Below are 18,155 nucleotides of genomic sequence, written 5' to 3' on the forward strand. Positions count from 1 at the left end.
GTTCCCTATGAAGTTCTATAGATCAGGAGATCCATGGGAAATTTGTCAGTCATCTCTGTGTCCCTTTTTCCTCTCCTATTTATTTTATTTATTTGCCGTTTATATCCCGCCTTTCTCCTACAATGGGATTCGAGGCAGGTGTGTGTGTGTGTGTGTGTGTGTGTGTGTGTGTATAGGCAGAGGACAATGGGGGACGGATAGGAGAGGAAGAAGGGACACAGAGATGACTGGCAAATTTCCCATGCATCTCCCCATTAATGGAATCCCATGGCAACCATCTCTTGGTGGACCAATCTGGACCAATCAGGCGCCCTGCGGGGAAAATGGGAAGGGTACCACTGAAAGGACAACATCTCCCACCCTGTTGCTGTGCCTGGCCTTTCAAAGCCCTTGGCTTCACTAAGGCGCCCTGGCAACAAGCCACACCTTCCACGTCTCCTGACAACAGGAGTATCCTAGCAACAGGGGAACCAGCTCCCTCCCTTCCCATAGCAACAGCATCCCAGCAACAGAGCATCACTGCCACCAGCCGCACCATTTCCTAGCAACGGAAAGCAAGGCTTCCAAACACCACCACTGTTAACCTGATGGTGCAGCCTCAGCCTCAATTGGTAAACACTCCTGATTAATTTTATTTACAGAAGGGATCAGGATTGATTTAAACCAACCTGGGAGTCGTGTGAAGGATACAAATATTTTTGTCTTTGCACTCGTCGGATTCTTTGCCCAGTGATGGAGCAGAGGCATAGATTTGCTTTTTTTGCAAACCTTAGAAGCCAGCTTGGGCCCAGATCCTCTGGACGCTGGATGCTGGACACTGGACTGTGCCACAGTGCAAATGATCACTTAATGGATGGCATGGCCACACACTTTCCCATCATTCAACAGTCAATCCACCTGTACACCTCATTGCTATGAACCACACTCAAGGAGCATTGTAGAAAATGATATTAAGTTTCTATAAAGGGCTACATGGATGTTGTAGGACTTGCACTTCCCCTGAATAGGATGCCAAGTTTACATAACCTCAGAACAGGTGCAACTGCTTGTATGTAGCAGCATTTATACTTGTGTAAAGCCACAAGGCCCAGCATTGTGTAGGTATTTGAGTGTTGTATTACAACTCTGGAAACCAGGGCTTGATTCCCCACTCAACGCACTGGGTAATCTTGGGCAAGTCACACTCTCTCAGCCTCAGAATATGGCAATGGCAAACTGCGCTGAAGAAACTTGCCAATGACACGTTCACCTTAGGGTCGCCATAAGTCAAAAATGACTTGGAGGCACACAACAACAACGACAACAACGCCGCAACAAGAGTCTAGGCATGATTTTCTAAGAGTCGGGACTGGATGCATCTTGGACCAAAATACAGAAGTATTGTGTTACCAATAATCACCAGAATTTTGTTGGGCTCTAACTCATATTGACATTCCCTCATAGAAGCACAGTATTTCCAATTCCAGTTTCTCTGTATGGAGGTAAAAGCTAGACAGTGCAAACAGCTGGGAGGAAGACACACCAATGTGTTTCAAATGTGGTGCTGGAGAAGAGTTCTGTGGATGCCATGCACGTAACTGGAAGGCAGTTATTCCTCATTATATTACAACTGCAACCTGTGATATAACTGATACAACTATGATATCACAGGGGCTCGGCAGACTGCCCCAAAGGGGCGGTCTAGAGCCACCCATTTTCCCTCCGGAGGGAACCCGCAGCAGCCAAACTGTGTGGGTTCCCTCCGCTCCAAAAGTGAGTTCTTTTGGGTACGTGTGGGTCCCACCATCAATGTGCCATTGGTACACTGTGTTGGATAAATGATGAAAGCACGGCACCCCGACGTGTGGCTGTGGTGCTGCACTTGCATCATCATCGTGGCCTCCATGTGGACCAGAGGCTGCCATGATGGCACCACCTGGCCTCTTTCCTCCTGCGACCACAGCTTTTGTAATTAGACTGATAGCCAGCATGGGATAGGGTTTGAGTGTTGGACTACAATTCTGGAGACCAGGTTCGATTCCCAGCTTGGCCATGAAACCCACTGGGTGACTGTGGACAGGTCACACTTTTTCAGCCTCAGAGAAAAGCAATGGCAAAACACCTCTGAACAATTCTGGGGGGGGGGGAACACCCCCAAAACCCTGTGATAGTGTTGCCATAAGTTGGAAACAACTTGAAGGCACATAACAACACACCAGCAACGTTCTGGGCCTAGTTTGCTACCCAATGTACAACTTTGCAAGAGCAAAGCACCTCTTATACCCATCAGCTGTTTGGGTGGAGTCACAGAAGTTAGGTAATCAATGTCCCATTTACTCAGACAGCAGCATACCCACCAACTGTCCTGATTTGGTAGGGACAGTCCTGATTATCATCAGGACTTCTACCATTCCAATTTTTTCAGCTGGTTAAAAATGTCCTGGTTTCTTTCTCCTCCTGCCACTTTCCTCTTGTGTCCTCAGCTTACTTCAATTGCTGCAAACTGAATTCACGATGGAAAAGTAGTTTGCACTCAGTTAAATCAGCACTAAGAAGGACCCCCAAAATCTCCTAAAGAGCAAAGATGTACAACTAAGCACAAATGTTAGAATCGTCCAAGCCATCGTATTTCCCATCTCTGTGTATAGATGTAAGAGCTGGACAGTTAAGGAAATGGACGAAAAGAAAATCAATTCGTTTGAGATGTGGTGCTGGAGAAGAGTGCAGAGGATACCATGGACAGCCAAAAGGACAAAGAAATGGGTCCTAGAACAGAACAAGCCCGAACTCTCCCTGGAGGCCAAGGTGATCAAATTGAGTCTGTTGTACTTTGGGCACATCATGGGAAAGCAGGACTCATTAGAAAAGACAATGATATTAGGAAAGGTGGAGGGTAATAGAAAGAGAGGAAGACTGCATGCTAGATGGATCGATTTTATGAAGGAGGTTACAGGTATGAATCTGGAAGAACTAAGAAGTGTAGTAGAAGACAGGGAGTCTTAGAGATGTCTCATCCACAGGGTCACCATGACTTGAGAACAACGTGAGGATGGTTAACAACAACAACAACAACAACAAAGTCAGCAGCAGGGAGAGGAGAGGAGGGTGCAGGATCTCCCTTTCCAGTTGCTACTATGTTTTAATGCGAATTGCCGATCAGTTTATATGACCGTCATTCCCATTTGAAACCAGTTCTGATCCTAGTGTGATCAGTTACAATCGCGATGAAGCGAGGCATATGCAAAAAAACTGTTCTTTCCTGACACTAGTTCTTTGGAGATTCTTTTGGAAAGAATTGATTCTGGAATGTGCTCAACAAGTGGGAACGATGGATCTGAATCACATCATTCTGGAGGGGAGGGACTACTGTCAGAGGGGTGTTTACCATCCCTCCTCAGTTTTTGGTAGATCCACCAGTGCTGCCTTTTGGCTTTTTGTGTGACCTATGGGTACATTTTTTTAAAAAAAATAAACGTCATAGAAAATTCGATTCATTCATGCAAAGGCAAGTAGTTGCAAAACCAATAAACTGAATCTTCGGTCACCTTATTTCTTTAAAAAAATCTGTAAATGCCATAGAGTCCTTTGAGGGTTTTAGCACTGTGTTCCTGAGCAGCTCTTTGGAGGAAGCGCCTCCTGAGTGATGCCCAGCCAAGAGGCCCAGTGCCTGCCAGTGCCTTCTCCCCACCCAGAGCCCAGGCTGCCGCTTATGTCACTGATGATGCACAGATGACTGACATGCATTTTGAAGCGGCGCAAACTAGTGGGGACAACAATCGTGCCAAAAAATAAGTTATTAAATGGACATAATGAAAAGATCCGCTTTCATAATGGGAACAACAGACCTTTTGGAATCGATTTACCAACAGAGAGCAAAGGCAAATGCCAAACCGGTTTAAATGAAAGTGGGAATGAGCCCCAGGAGGCTCAAGCAAAAGTACAAGCTGATGTGACTTTTCCTAACTTGTCTATTCTTCTTCACTAATAACCTTCACCATCTCGACCCCACTCTGATGTTGCTTGGCCAAATGCGTCCCAGTTTCTATCTGTATAATGTTTAAAAAGTGTGCATTTTTTGTCCATCAACCCCCCCTCCTTCATTACCATGGAGAACTACATCCTTGCATCACAGGCTTCTTACACTCTGGGTCTCAATTAACAAGATAATTGGATTGTACAAATCCTGGGCCCGTTCATTACTAGAGAGAGAAAGTGACGCTGTGGCAGCTGCCCAGCTAAGCCGAAGATGCTGCTCATTGCCTGCTGGAAGTGGGTAAATATAGTCCATCTCCATGACTCAGCCAGGAGCAGGGAGAAGACATCCTGCTCTCCTCATCTCTGTGGAGCCACTTGCAAGCGAGAAGCAGCTTCATTTCTGACAGTGACTCACATGGAGCTCAGGCATTCCACTTGCAGTCCACGCTGGGCTGCAACCAGTCTCCGGATGCTGTTGCAACAGGTGAGCTCTTGCTCACTTTTGCCATGATGCCACGTCTCCCATCACCTTGCACCCCTCAGGTTGCTACCAGAGAGAAGGGTCTTTGATTTCTCACCATCCAGGCCTTCCATCTTTTGCGATCCATCTCTATCCAACTCTGTCGGTGTCTGGGGCTACCTTGCATTCATCCTCACTGGCCAGAGAGAAAGAGAGAGATGTGCTAGGATTCAGCTGAAGCTCAAACACAGGTAAGGAAGAATGCCAAGGCAAAACTCACCTAAGAGTCTCTTCTTCCAGGGAAGCATTGGAATCGCCTGTATAAGATTCAGGCTGTGCCATGTTGCAAAATTAATGCACTGTTGTTGTTGTTGTATGCCTTCTAGTTGTTTCTGATTTATGGCAACCCTAAGTCGAACACATTTTTTTTAAGTAAGTTACCTCAGAGGGGGTTTGCCATTGCCCTCCTCTGAGACTGAGAGAGTGTGACTTGCCCAAAGTCACCCAGTGGGTTTACACGTCTGAGCTGGGATTCGAACCCTGGTCTCCAGACTCACAGTCCAATGCTTAAACCACTACATCACACTGACTCTCAATGCAATTTGATAGCATTTTAACTGTCTTGGTTCAATCCTATGGAATCCTGGGATTTCACCAGAATGCTCCGACAGAGATGGCTAAATCGCTCACAAAACTACAGGACTAAAGAAAGTTTGGGTCATGAAAACAGTGATGCTTCATGTTCACTGGAGACTCAAATGGGGAAGAACGAGGAGACGTTTGACCACCTGGATGAGCCTGGATGGCCATAGTTGATGCCCATGTACAAGAATAAGGAAGAACTGGGTTGGATTTGTTGGAGGGGCATTCTATGCTTTCCTTTAAGGCTGAGAGAGTGTGACTCCCCCAAAGTCATCCAGTGGGTTTCCATGGCTGAGCAGGGATTCGAATCCTTGTCTCTAGATTAATTGTTCAACTTTCAAACCACTACATCATGCTGGCTCTCTTACAAAGTTTAAGGTAAAGGTTTCCCCTTTGACAAGGTTGTCAAGTTGTGTCTCACCTGCTGATAATGTTTATTACTACTATTACTATTACTACTACTATTATTTCTTACCCCCTCTCCCCATGGATCGAGGCAGGGAACAAGAACAATGAACAAATAACTCCTGTTGTACATCAGTTTAACATATCAGTTAAAACACACATCAATTTAAAATGATAAATAACATATGCACATATTAAAACAATCCACACTTAAAATTCATCATTTAAAATTCAAAATTTAAAAACTTTGGGACTACAGTTCCTAACATCCCCTGGCCTGAGAGATTTTGTTCAGCCCGATAGTCACTGTGATTTTCCATTGAAATTGTGGGATCACACTTGGTGGTCTCCCATACCCACCCAGAGGATGGCAAAGTTACATTTTTGGACTACAGGCAGCTTGTCCTTATTACAGGATTCCTATTTGCTAGTATTACTACCATAGTACTACAGACACTATTGCTATAAACATTTTTCTTTCTCCAGAGAGCAGGTATTTTGTCCTTACTGAATAATTTTTGTCCTTACTGAATAATTACTACTACTTTTAATATGACAACAGCTACTACCATCATCACCATTATTATAAATAATGCTTCTTTCCTTCAAGCAGGCAGCTTATTCCCACTAAAGCAGGGGTAGGCAATCTTTTTGAGCTGGGGGCCGGCTTGCTGTCCCTCAGACAACTGGGGGGCCGAAGCCAAAAAATAAATAATTAAAAAAAATTAAAATTAAATATATAAATAAACCAGGACAAATGTAGGACAAAATTTTCAAATGGACACGTGAAAAAAATTGCTGATTTTTAAAAAAATGTTAATATAAATGCATGTTTCTGAGGCTTCTATAGACAATTGCCCCTCAAAGGCCCCGGCGGCAATTGGCGGCAGGACCAGGCTGGGGCCGTTCCCAAGGCCTCGCCGGGCCGCATCCGGCCTGCGGGCCGCAGGTTGCCTACCCCTGCACTAAAGGATTACTAGTGCTACTATTGCTGCACTTGTGTGTGTGTTAGGTGCCTTCAAGTCATTTCCAACTTATGGCAATGCTAATCATGGGGTTTTCTTGGCAAAGTTTGTCATTGCGCCTGAGAGCATGTGATTATCTAAGGTCACCCAGCGGGTTTCATGATTGAGCTGGGATTCGAACCCTTATCTCCAGAGTTATAGTCCGACACTCAAACTGCTACTACACCATGCTTACTAGAACTATAAAACAGGGTTGTTTTTATTATTATTATTATTCTCTTATTCATTCTGATTGAAGGATTATTATTATTTGTTGTTGTTGTGTGCCTTCAAGTCATTTCAGGCACATAGCGACCCTAAGGTTTTCTGGGGCTGAGAAGGTGTGATTTGCACAAAGTGTGTTTTAATGGTTGATCAAGGATTGCCATGGGTCGAGATCGACGCAAAGGAAGTTAATAACAGCAATAACAAAGAGAATTGAACTCGGATCCTAGTCTTATGCTTAAACCACTACACCACACTGGCTCTTAAAGGATTACAACTACCATTAATATTACTACAGCTGCTGCTATTAGTACCCCCACTATTATTAAGCCTGTCTAACAGGACCCAATGTGCAATGAAACCCAAGGTGGATCAGGGCATTCTTGCTGGTATATGGATTTTATTGTACTTTGGTGGTGTCCTATTACACATCTTTGCAATTGACAAATAGTATTCCTTAGCGCCTCCGCTACATAGCTAAGTATCCGTAAAGTTACATAATGTAGATCGATAAAGAATTCTGCCCATTACCACTAATCCAGCTACTCCTAATGCTTCCATGAAACATTTTCCTCTCCAAGGAGCAGGCAGTTTATCCTTATAGAAAGATTGTCTGTGTGTGTTCTGTGTCTTCAAGTCCTCTCCAACTTATGGCAACTCCTATCATGGGGTTTTCTTGGCAAAGTTTGTTCAGAGGGGGTTTGCCATTGCCATCATCTGAGGCTGAGAGAGTGTGATTTGCCCAAGGTCTCCCAGTGGGTTTCATGGCCGAGTGGAGAATCATGCCATTACTACTGGTATTAATACAGTCAGCCCTCCATATCCATGGATTCCTTACCTACGGATTCCACCATCCCCAGCTTGAAAACCTTTAAAAATACATAAATTCCAAAAAAGCAAACCTTGATTTTGCCATTTCATATAAGGGACAGCATTTTACTATGCCACTGTATTTAATAGGAATTGCACATTCATGGATTTTGGTATCCATGGCAGGTCCTGGAACCAAAGCCAGGTGGATTACAGCCACTAGTAGTACCATCATCACCATTATAAACCATTTTCTTCTTTCAGGAAGAGGTGGTTTACCCTTATTGAAAGGCTAAGGCATGCGGTGGCATCTGTTCCTTTCCAAAGGGAGAATTCCTTGGCATACCTGATTAAGGTTACTAGAATGAAAACTGGAGATAATACCCATACCTTTCATGGCTGTGTAGAAGAAAGGATTTCAGTTTGGTATCTAATTGGATGACAAGTGAGACCTGCTGAAATTCCTTCTTCCATCCAACTGTGAAAGGTACAGGAACCCTCCCCAGTTTTCAATCTGGCAACCCTATCCCTGGACCAGGCCCCTCTGTCTCTTATCTCTTTCTCTGTCTGTCTTTCCAGTTCTGCTTCTCCCCCCCCCCTCCAATCATGACTGCCTCCACTGGTTTCTGGCTCTCCACATGCTAAAGGGATGGCTGCTGCCTTTGGTACCTTCCTCCCTCATCTCTGTGTGAGGCGGTTCCCATGGCAACAGCCAATGGGAGAGGAGGGATGCTGCCTGCCCACTGCCAGCCAGCCAGGCTCAGCAGGGCTGGGAAGAGATGTGCGGGGAATGGATGCTGGAAAGCAGAAGGGAAGGCAGGGGGAGGGGTGGCGGGACTCATCTTCTGCACATGGTTGAAAAAGGGAAACTGGGGAGGAGGAGGAGGAGGAGGAGGAGAACAGCTCCCAGCTGATGAGCAATGGGCCTTTCAATGTGCATTCCTCTCTGCTTGGAGCTTCCGCACCTGGCAGAATGACTTGGATTCAAGCACTGGGCTGGGAGCTGGAGGGTTTGGGAGGTAAAAGCAAAGCTCCTGGAAGTCTTTCTCTCCCTCACACACATATACAGTCACCCCTCCACATTAGCAGCTTTGATTTTTGCGGATTTTGGTTATTCACAGATCTGATTTATACGTTATATCTAGGAATCTCTAGTTCCTCCAGTGCAACTGTATGGTCAAATTCTGCTGGAAGACCAATGCAATTCTACAGTCAACTTCTGGCAGATGTTGGCCATAGAGTTGCCTGGTTGCCGCAGAGATTCCTAGAGAGGTGTTCTCTTTAGTTAAAAAATAGTAGTTTTTTTTTTATTTGCAGGTTTTCCACTTTTACGGGGGTCCTACACCCCTAACCCCAACGAATGTGGAGGGCCCACTGTATGTGTGTGTGTGTCTGTCTGTCAGTCAAATTTGTAGATGAAACCAAATTAGGAGGAGTAGCTAATACCTCAGAGGACAAGATCAAAATTCAAAATGCCCTAGAAGGCTGGGCCAAAACTAACAAAATGAAATTCAACACAGAGAAATGTAAGTACTGCACTTAGGGCAGAAAAATGAAATGCACAGATATAGGATTATGGGGGACACCTGGCTGAATGAAGCTACATGTGAAAGGGATCTAGAGGTCCAAGCAGACCACAAGTTGAGCATGAGTCAACAATGCAATGTGGCAGCAAAAAAGGCCAATGCAATTTTAGGCTGCATCAATAGAAGTACAGATCAAGGGAAGTAATAGTGGCACTCTATTCTGCTTGGTCAAATCTCACTTGGAATGCTGTGTCCAGTTCTAGGCACCACAAGGATGTTAAAAAACTGGAGCGCGTCCAAAGGGGGGGGGGGGCAACCAAAATGGTGAAGGGTCTGGAAACTATGTCCTAGGGAGCTGGGTATGTTTACCTGGAGAAGAAAAGGTTAAGAGGTGATATGATAGCCCTGTTTAAATTTAAATATTTGAAGGGATGTCATATTGAGGAGGGAGCAAGCTTGTTTTCTGCAGCTCCAGAGAATGGAACCCAGAGCAATACAAGCTCCAGGAAAAGAGATTCCACCTCAACATTAGGAGGAACTTCCTGACAGTAACAGCTGTTCGACAGTGGAACACACGTCTTCCTCGGAGTGTAGTGGAGTCTCCATCCTTAGAGGTCTTTAAGCAGAGGCTGGATGGCCATCTGTCAGGGATACTTTGATTGTGAGTTCCTGCATGGCAGAATGGGGTTGGACTGGATCAGGCCCTTCTTGAGGTCTCTTCCAACTTGGTGAGTCTATGGTTCTATAATGTACACACATGCACCTTCCCACCACTATGTTGTATTATCAACACTCTGAACAGGGGCTATTGATGAGCAGTTGGATTGCAGAATGATTGCCAGAGTCAAAGGCGTCATTAGGGGGTCTGTGGGGTGCAGAATGCACTAGATGCCATTCTAAGGGGGGGTGACACGGCTGGTCCCCAAAAATCTGCCTTTTGCAAAAATGGGCTGTGAGGTTTGCTTGCATGCCTTTAAAAAGCGGGAGAGATAGTGTGAGTGGGGCATGGCTCAGTCGGAGGAGAAAAGCCAGACCCAAGTTTTTTTTAATTGAATTTTTTATTTTTAAGTTTTAAATTTTTTATTATTTTAAAATTTTCTTTTAAACCCTCACATCTTACCACATGTCCACTTTAACCACACAGAACTATGCACACCTAAATACATTTAGGCTATGCATACGATATTGTAATTTAAAGGTACAATTTTGCTAGTTTTCAATGTCACAACTACAGTTGTCCCTCTATATCTGCTGGGGTTAGGGGCACAGTACACCCGTGAAAGTGGATAAACTGCAAATTTTTAAAAATGCTATGTTTTTACCTGAGAGAACACTTCTGTAGGAATCTCTAAGTCCTCTAGCACAAGTCTGTGTTCAACATCTGCCAGATGTTGACCACAGAATCATGCTGGAGGACCTGCACATGCCTAGAGGAGTGTTTTCTCTAGTAATCTCCAAGTGCTCCAGCACAACTCTATGGTCAATTTGCAGCGGAGTTATGCTGCAGGACCTAGAAATTCATAGACAGAACATATTAATCAAATCTGCAAATAATAAAATCCGCAAAAGTCAAAGCCACAAATGTAGAGCGCCAACTGTATTGCCATTATATTCAGCAATATGTGGGAATTACAATTTGTTAATAACATTATTACAAAAAACATGACTAAAGATATGGTATGGTATAGGAAGAAGTTTAAGTACTGGATTCCCACTTTCACCTTAGTTATTTATAACAGTTCTTGAAGTCCTAAACAACAACATCAGAGAATGCGATGAAATAAGCGGACTTAAAATTAAAGGACAAAAATATAAATTAAAAGCATTTGCGGATGATCTTGTAATTTTTTTAGAAGATCCTTTGAATGCTAAATTGGCTTTAAAGTAGATTTGTGAGCCTAGGGTGCAATCCTAAACTGAGACATGGTGCAGCTAGCCAGTTCTTAGAGCGATTGCCTTTTTAGACATAGACGCGGCACACACCGGCCATTTGCGCCGTACCAGCCCCAATTCTAGGGTTAGGGACCACGCGGCAACCGCACGATCCCTAACCCTAGCACAGTGCGGTGGCGTAACAATGGCAGCATCCTGTGTACATGGGTGCTGCCATTGTTACGTAAGCACCACATGGCGCCTGCACGTTGCCACGCGGCGCTTACATTGCACGTGATCCATTTTTGCACTCGTGACATCATTGCGGTGCTGGAAAAAGAACCCAGGTTTTCTGGGTTCTTTTTCCTCTGTAGGGATGGCGCGCCGTTTGGGGGCTGCTCCGTCCCTGTGGAGGAAACTAGGCCTCCGGCAGGCCACCATTTCTCAACAGTCTGTCCCAGGCCTATAACTCCCAGATTCCCAGTCTAACTATGCTGACTGCAAGCAGTGTCAGTTGTTGTCTTCCACATCAGTGGGTCAGTGAACCAGTTCTGGCTTTTAGTCCAAGCTTTACTGGCACTGCCCACAGTGCTTGAGCCTGTTTGGGGGATAGGGTTCAGCACCATCACTGGCAATTCCTTTAAATCCAGTTACAAGGTAGAGTACATTGGGAGGCATGGAAGCCCCCCAATGCCAGTGTTTGCAAAACTGTCTGTGTTAAAAGGAAGAAAATAAATTCTGTGAGCATGTGCATTTTAAACTCACTTTTATGACTGCAGTCATAAAATGCTGCTGTCCTGGTGTTAAATATGTTTACTTGGGAACGAGTGCAATTTTCTTCCAGAAAGGTATAGTTTATTGTTTACTAAGAAAATAAACAATTATTACATTTTAAAATAGTGAACTGAGCATCTGCAGCCCAGCTGGCTGACTCCAACTTTGAAAAATCAACACAGCTAGAGGCAAAGAGAATTCCTACAGAGTACATTTTCTATTATGCAAAGCAATGCCTTTCTGTCTTTAAAGAAAATTAAAGTAAAGGAAGAATTGTATAAATTAACAAAGTATAATTTGATAATCTGAACCAAGGTAGCATTACTACTTGCATTCCAAAGAGGAATCCAGTACACTAGAGTGAATGCATTCACAAATTATGACTTCTGATTTAGCAAAAATAGTACTATCTGGAAAGAGAGACGTCATCACGATCAGGGAAATCCCAAGCAACTTGCAAAGGTGTGTGTGCGGGGTATTCAGATCTACATGTTTGTGTGTGTTTACTGACTGGGAAAGGAATGAAGTGCTGGAAAGTATGGCTACCTGGAACCAAGAATAGCAGCATTTCATTCAATGCTGCAACATTTTGTTGCAGATCCATATCTAATTCTTTACGTGATGGTGAGCCAGCAAAGCAATGTCACAGTGTACAAATACATTGTGCTATGCTCCCATTTGGTCACTCCTGATTGGGTTTGGGATTGAGATGAACGAATTTCTCCAAAAATGAACAGAAACTGAAATGTTTTTCTTACTCCACACCCTCTCGTAAAAAGGTCCAATGCCCACCACAACCTGCGAGCATTTGTGCGGCTGCCGTCGCGGCCCAAACGTGGAACAGGGGAAGTGGTATGGTGTCCGTTCCTACTTGCACCTTTTTTATGAGGACTGCACTGGCGCCAATTTGGATGATGATCTTGGGGAACCCATGGCCTCTCCAGCCAGCAATGGATGGATGTCTGTCCTCTGGAAGGTAAGAGTCTGTACAGTCGCCCCTCCACACTTGTGGCTTTGACTATTGCAGATCTGATTATTTGTGGATTTGATTATGTTCTCTCTAGGAATCTCTAGGTCAGGTGGGTGTGAGGAACTTAGAATCGTGGTACTTTATGCACAGTCCGATCATTCCCTCCTTCATCTGGAATGTGGGCTTGAACCTTTCCTGATTATGTTCTCTCTAGGAATCTCTAGGTCAGGGGTAGGCAACTTTTTTGAGCCGGGGGCCAGGTTGCTGTCCCTCAGACAAATAAATAATTAAATAATTTTTTAAAAAAATAAATAAATCAATAACCCAGGACAAATGTAGGACAAAATTTTCAAATTGAGGACACTTTTTTTAAAAAAATGGAGGACACGCAAAAAAATTTGCTGATTTTTTAAAAAATGTTAATATAAATGCATGTTTCGGAGGCTTCTATAGACAATTGCCTCCCTTGCCCGCCACTTGCCCCCCTTGCCTGCCGCTTGCCCCCCTTGCCCGCCTCCTCCTGATAGGCCAAAGGCTCCACGCCCTCACGCGAGAGGCCAAAGGCTCCGGCGGCAATCGGCAGCAGGACCGGGCTGGGGCCGTTTCCAAGGCCTTGCCGGGCCGCATCCGGCCCGCGGGCCGCAGGTTGCCTATCCCTCCTCTAGGTCTTCCAGCACAACATTGCCAGACATTGGCCATACAATTGCCCTGGAGGACCTAGAGATTCCTAGAGAAAACACTTCTCTAGTAGGTCCTCCAGCATGACTCTGTGGCGACATCTCTGCTGAGTCCAAAAGCAGCAGTTCTTTATCGCTATAGCACTTACCTTTAAAAAGAAACTGACAGTCTTCATAGCAATAGCAAGTACATTTCTAAGTCAATTGCCCCCAACAATCTGGGGACTCATTTTAGTGACCTACCTCCTCAGAAGGATACAAGCCTGAGTCAAGCTTGAGCCCCTTTGCTGGAATTGAACTCACAACAACCTTATGGTTTTGAGTGAGTGGCTGCAGTACAGGCATTTAACCACTGAGCCACCAATGCTCTTCATATATACCAGAAACAGAACTTTTGTAAAGCGAATGGACCTTGTCCACTCAAGTCCTTCCCCTGGATGCCCGACTGGTGCCAATGTTGGTGTTTAAGTGCCAGGTCAAGACATGGCTTTTTATTACAGCCTTTGGGGCCTAATTTACATTTCAGCACGTACATAGTTTTAGAACTCATTTAGCCTTTTTCAGATGTTTTAGCTGGCTGAGTTGTTTAATATGGGTTTTTTTCCTTATTTAAATTATTTATTGATTTTACTGTGGAATTCTTTTTTGTTGCCCTGAAATCTCATGATAAAAGGCTGGCATGATAATACACTCAGCCTTTCGTATCCATGGATTCATTATCCACAGATTCAAGCACCCATGGCTTGAAAATATGTTTTAAAAAGTATTACTGTACTTTTAAATAGCAAACCTTGATTTTGCCATTCTGTATAAGGGGCATCATTTTATAATGCCATTGTATTTAATAGGACTTGAGCATCCATGGATTTTGGTATCCATGAGAGGTCCTGGAACCAAATTCCAGCGGATAACAAGGGCCAACTGTATTTAAATTTATTATTATTATTATTATTATTTATATCATGCCATTTCCCCAAAACTGGGAGTCAGAGCTGCTTACAATATTAAAAAAAAAACAGTATAATTAAAAACACACAAAAGTGATCTCAAGAGAAACCAGAGTATAACATATAAATAAATACATTAGACCACCCCAGTGTGAGAGCCAGGATGGTGTGGTGGCTGGCGCATTAGACTAGGACTCCGGGGGACCAGGATTCATATTCCCTGCTTGGCCATAGAAGCCCATTTTGAGACCGTGGCAAGTCACATTCTCCCAGCCTTACTGAAAAGCAATGGCAAACTTCCCCTTAATAAATATCTTGCTGATAAAACTCTACTTTTTAGGGTCAGTGTGGTGTAGTGGTTTGAGATCAGGGTATAAATTCCAGTTTAGCCATGGAAAAACTACAGTACTGCCTTGGGCATGCCACACTCTCTCAGGCTGCATCTGCCTGCAGAAATAATGCCGTCTGACACCACTTTAACACCCATGGAATTCTGGGATTTGTAGTTTTGTGAGATATTAGCTTTTGCTGTCGAGAGCTCTGGTGCCACAGAAAATCCCAGGATTCCATAACCCTGAGCCATGGCAGTTAAAGCAGCGTCAAACTGCATTAATTCTGCAGTGCAGTGGCAGCCTTAGGAGGGAAATGGGAAACCTCCTCCAAACAAGTCTTGCCAAGAAAACCCTAGCAAGGCAAAGTGGTGTGGTGATTTGTGTTTGGGACTAGGTCTCCCTGGCGAGACCAGGATTCGACTCCCCACTCAGCAACGGAAACCCATTGGGTAACCTGGGTCAAGTCACACTGTCTTAGTCTCAGGCGAAGGCAGTGCCAACAGTGCCAACCCACCTCTGAATCAGTCTTGCCAAGAAAACCCTATGATGTGATCGCTACAACTCAGGTTTGGCTTGAAGGTTCATAACTACCACAGAAGAATGGAGGAGGACCAATGAATGCAGGGGCAGAAATGCACCAGAATCTGCTGCAAATGCTGCCCCTGAGCGCATGGAGAGCATCTGCAGATCAGTGAGGTCCAAGCAGCCTCTGGGATGAGTCTGGCGCCACCTGCAGGCAAGTGTTGGAGCATCATGGCTGCTACCCAGAAGGAGCATCATGTTGCAGCAGAGGTCATGGCATGCCCTCCCCTTGCAGCCCACTACCTTGAACTCCCATTGGGATTGCTGTTGCCCCTACCAAGACTGCCTTTGCAACCAGCACAATTTGCCTCTGGCAGGCCTGACTTGAGAAATCTGATTCTAGGCTGCATCAAAGGGCAATTCCAGTTTCCTAAGGTTTCAGCCTTTGCTAAGGAAACAAAAATATCAAAAATATCAAAGCCAAGCCTGTTAGGGTCTAGCTTTAAATCAGCAGAATAGCAGAAATGTGTCGTAACTATGCTTCTTTGAAAACTGAGACTGACTTAAAAAAAACAACACAAGTAGCTTGCAGTTTAAACAAATGTTTACTAATGACTTTAATATACAGTACATATATATAGTCAACTACAGTGATAAACTCCATAAAGCAGCAGTTCTCAACCTGTGGGTCGCGACTCCTTTGGGGGTCAAACAACCCTTTCACAGGGGTCACCTAAGACCATCAGAAAAAACCCACATATTTCCAATGGTCTTAGGAACCAAGACACCGCTCCTCTATCTGTTGGGGGTCACCACATAGAATCATAGAGTTGGAAGAGACCGCAAGGGCCATCCAGTCCAACCTCTTGTCATGCAGGAAATCCAAATCAAAGCATCCCTGACAGATGGCCATCCAGCCTCTGCTCAAAGACCTCCAAGGAGGGAGATTCCACTACACTCCCACAACATGAGGAACTGTATTAAAGGGTGACAGCATTAGGAAGGTTGAAAACCACTTCCATTGAGGCTATATCCTAATCTAGCTAATGAATAGTTCAGGTAAAGAAGAAATCTTTGTCTCACCATCTTTCCAAGGAAAGTTGAGAGAGGAGGAAGATGGAGAACCCAACAGGGCAGGAGAAAACCTTTGTGTGAGAGAGCACTTCCCAGAATGGAGAGTGACCTGATTCACATGGTTTGTTTACCACTTTGCAAATTTATTGCCCTGTGATTCAGTAGGGGCAAAAGGGATGTTTGCAAGAGGGGAGACCGAAGGATTTGCATGCAGGAAAATCTATCTAAAGAGGGGAAGAGAGAATGCAAAAAAAATATTCCGACAAATAGAAGTATATTATCTAGAGGGAGGTCAAAGTACCACCTTATTATGCCTTTGACAAGGTTCCCCATGACATTCTTGCAAACAAGCTTGTAAAATGTGGACTAGAGAAGGTAACTGTTACATGGATTTGTAATTGGTTGACCGGTGAAACCCAAAGGCTGCTCAATAATGGCTCCTTTTCATCCTGGAGAGAAGTGACCAGTGGGATCCCACAGGGCTCTGTCCTGGGCCCAGTGTTATTCAACATCTTTATCAATGACTTGGAGGACAGAATTGGGAGCATACTTATCAAATTTGCAGATAACACCAAATTAGGAGGAATAGCTAATTTTCCAGAGGACAAGATCAACATTCAAAATGACCTGAATAGACTAGAAAGATGGGCCAAAACTAATCAAATGAATTTCAGCAGGGAGATATGTAAGGTACTGAACATAGCAGAAAAAATTAAATGCCTAAATATAGGAAGGGGGGCACCTGGCTTGACAAAACGACATATGAAAGGGATCTAGTAGACCACCAGTTGAACATGAGTCAACAGTGTCATGTGACAGCTAAAAAGGCCTATGCAATTCTAGGCTGGATTAACAGAAGTATAGTGTCTAGAGAAGCTCTCTAAGTCTCTCCTCATAGGGATTTATGGTTTCCAGACCTTCCATCATTTTGTGGCCCTCCTTTGGACACACTCCAGCTTTTTAACATCCTTTTTGAATTGTTATGTCCAGAACCGGACACATGATTCAAGGTGAGACCTGACCAAAGAAGAATAGAGTGGTACTATTATGTCCCTCATTCTAGATACTATGCTTCCAGTGCTGCCGCTGAGAATCGCATTGGCTTTTTTTTAGCTGCTGCATCACACTGTTAGATAATGTGCGTATGATGAACCTAAAGCTTGTTCTCCTTCTCCTCTCCTTCCAAGGTGACTCTTTCTGCTGGGAGCCTATTGATGCTCATCGGAGGTGCGGCTTTAGCCACAGGCTACCTCCTCTCTCCCAAACTGGAAGGAATCGGGGAAGCCGAGTTTGTGGTGCTGGATCAGCAGGCAGTGGAGTACAACCATGCCCTGGGCATTTGCCGGGCGGTGGGCATGGTGCTGTGTGCCATTGCAGGAGCCCTCTTGGTCACCTGTGTCCTCTCCTCTGGTCTGGCCAGAATGAACAAAGGAGAAGAAGCCAACAAGGAAGCGCTGCTTTCCCCCATCGTGCAACAGGGGAGGTGGGGTGTCATTGTCACAGAGCCACCGGTGCCCCTCCAAGCCTCACGGGTGCAGTGCGTTCAGCCAAAGAGAGAGCCGTAGTTTCTTGTTCCTGCTGGGCTTCACTTTGGAAGCATTAGACATCCTTTCTCAGTTTGGTTTCAGAGCTGACACAACTTGGTTATCTTCCAAGTGAGCGCAGAATCATAGAATTGGGGGGGAGCCCAGGGGTCATTTAGCTCAGTCCTCCGCCAATTCAGGAATGGTTTGACATGTTGTTCTCAAGTCCCTGTGTCTTTCTGAAAGTGGCCTGGCACATACGAATTGAGGCTCAGCTCTTCCTTTACTGACACTGAGATAAAATCCCTCCTGCTCAGTAGATATGTCCTGAATAGCAATCAGAAAGCCTCAGGAACTGTCACAATAGTAGAGCAAAATGGCAATTGAGCTCCAACCCCAGAGGTAGAACCTCCTTCATAACCCTTGCCTTAACCAGAG

The 18,155-nt window shown here is 44.7% G+C and overlaps 1 protein-coding gene across 1 annotated transcript; it reads left to right on the plus strand.

The window, feature by feature from the left end:
* Positions 1–4,164: 4,164 nt before the first annotated feature.
* NRSN2 (neurensin 2) lies at positions 4,165–17,759 on the plus strand. Its single transcript, XM_042464533.1, has 3 exons — positions 4,165–4,665; positions 12,452–12,648; positions 17,382–17,759. Exons 2-3 carry the CDS (start codon positions 12,457–12,459, stop codon positions 17,757–17,759), a joined length of 570 nt encoding a protein of 189 aa, XP_042320467.1. The 5' UTR covers positions 4,165–4,665; positions 12,452–12,456.
* The last annotated feature ends 396 nt before the right edge of the window (positions 17,760–18,155 follow it).

This window comes from Sceloporus undulatus, chromosome 4, assembly GCF_019175285.1.
Source record: "Sceloporus undulatus isolate JIND9_A2432 ecotype Alabama chromosome 4, SceUnd_v1.1, whole genome shotgun sequence".
NCBI lineage: Eukaryota > Metazoa > Chordata > Lepidosauria > Squamata > Phrynosomatidae > Sceloporus > Sceloporus undulatus.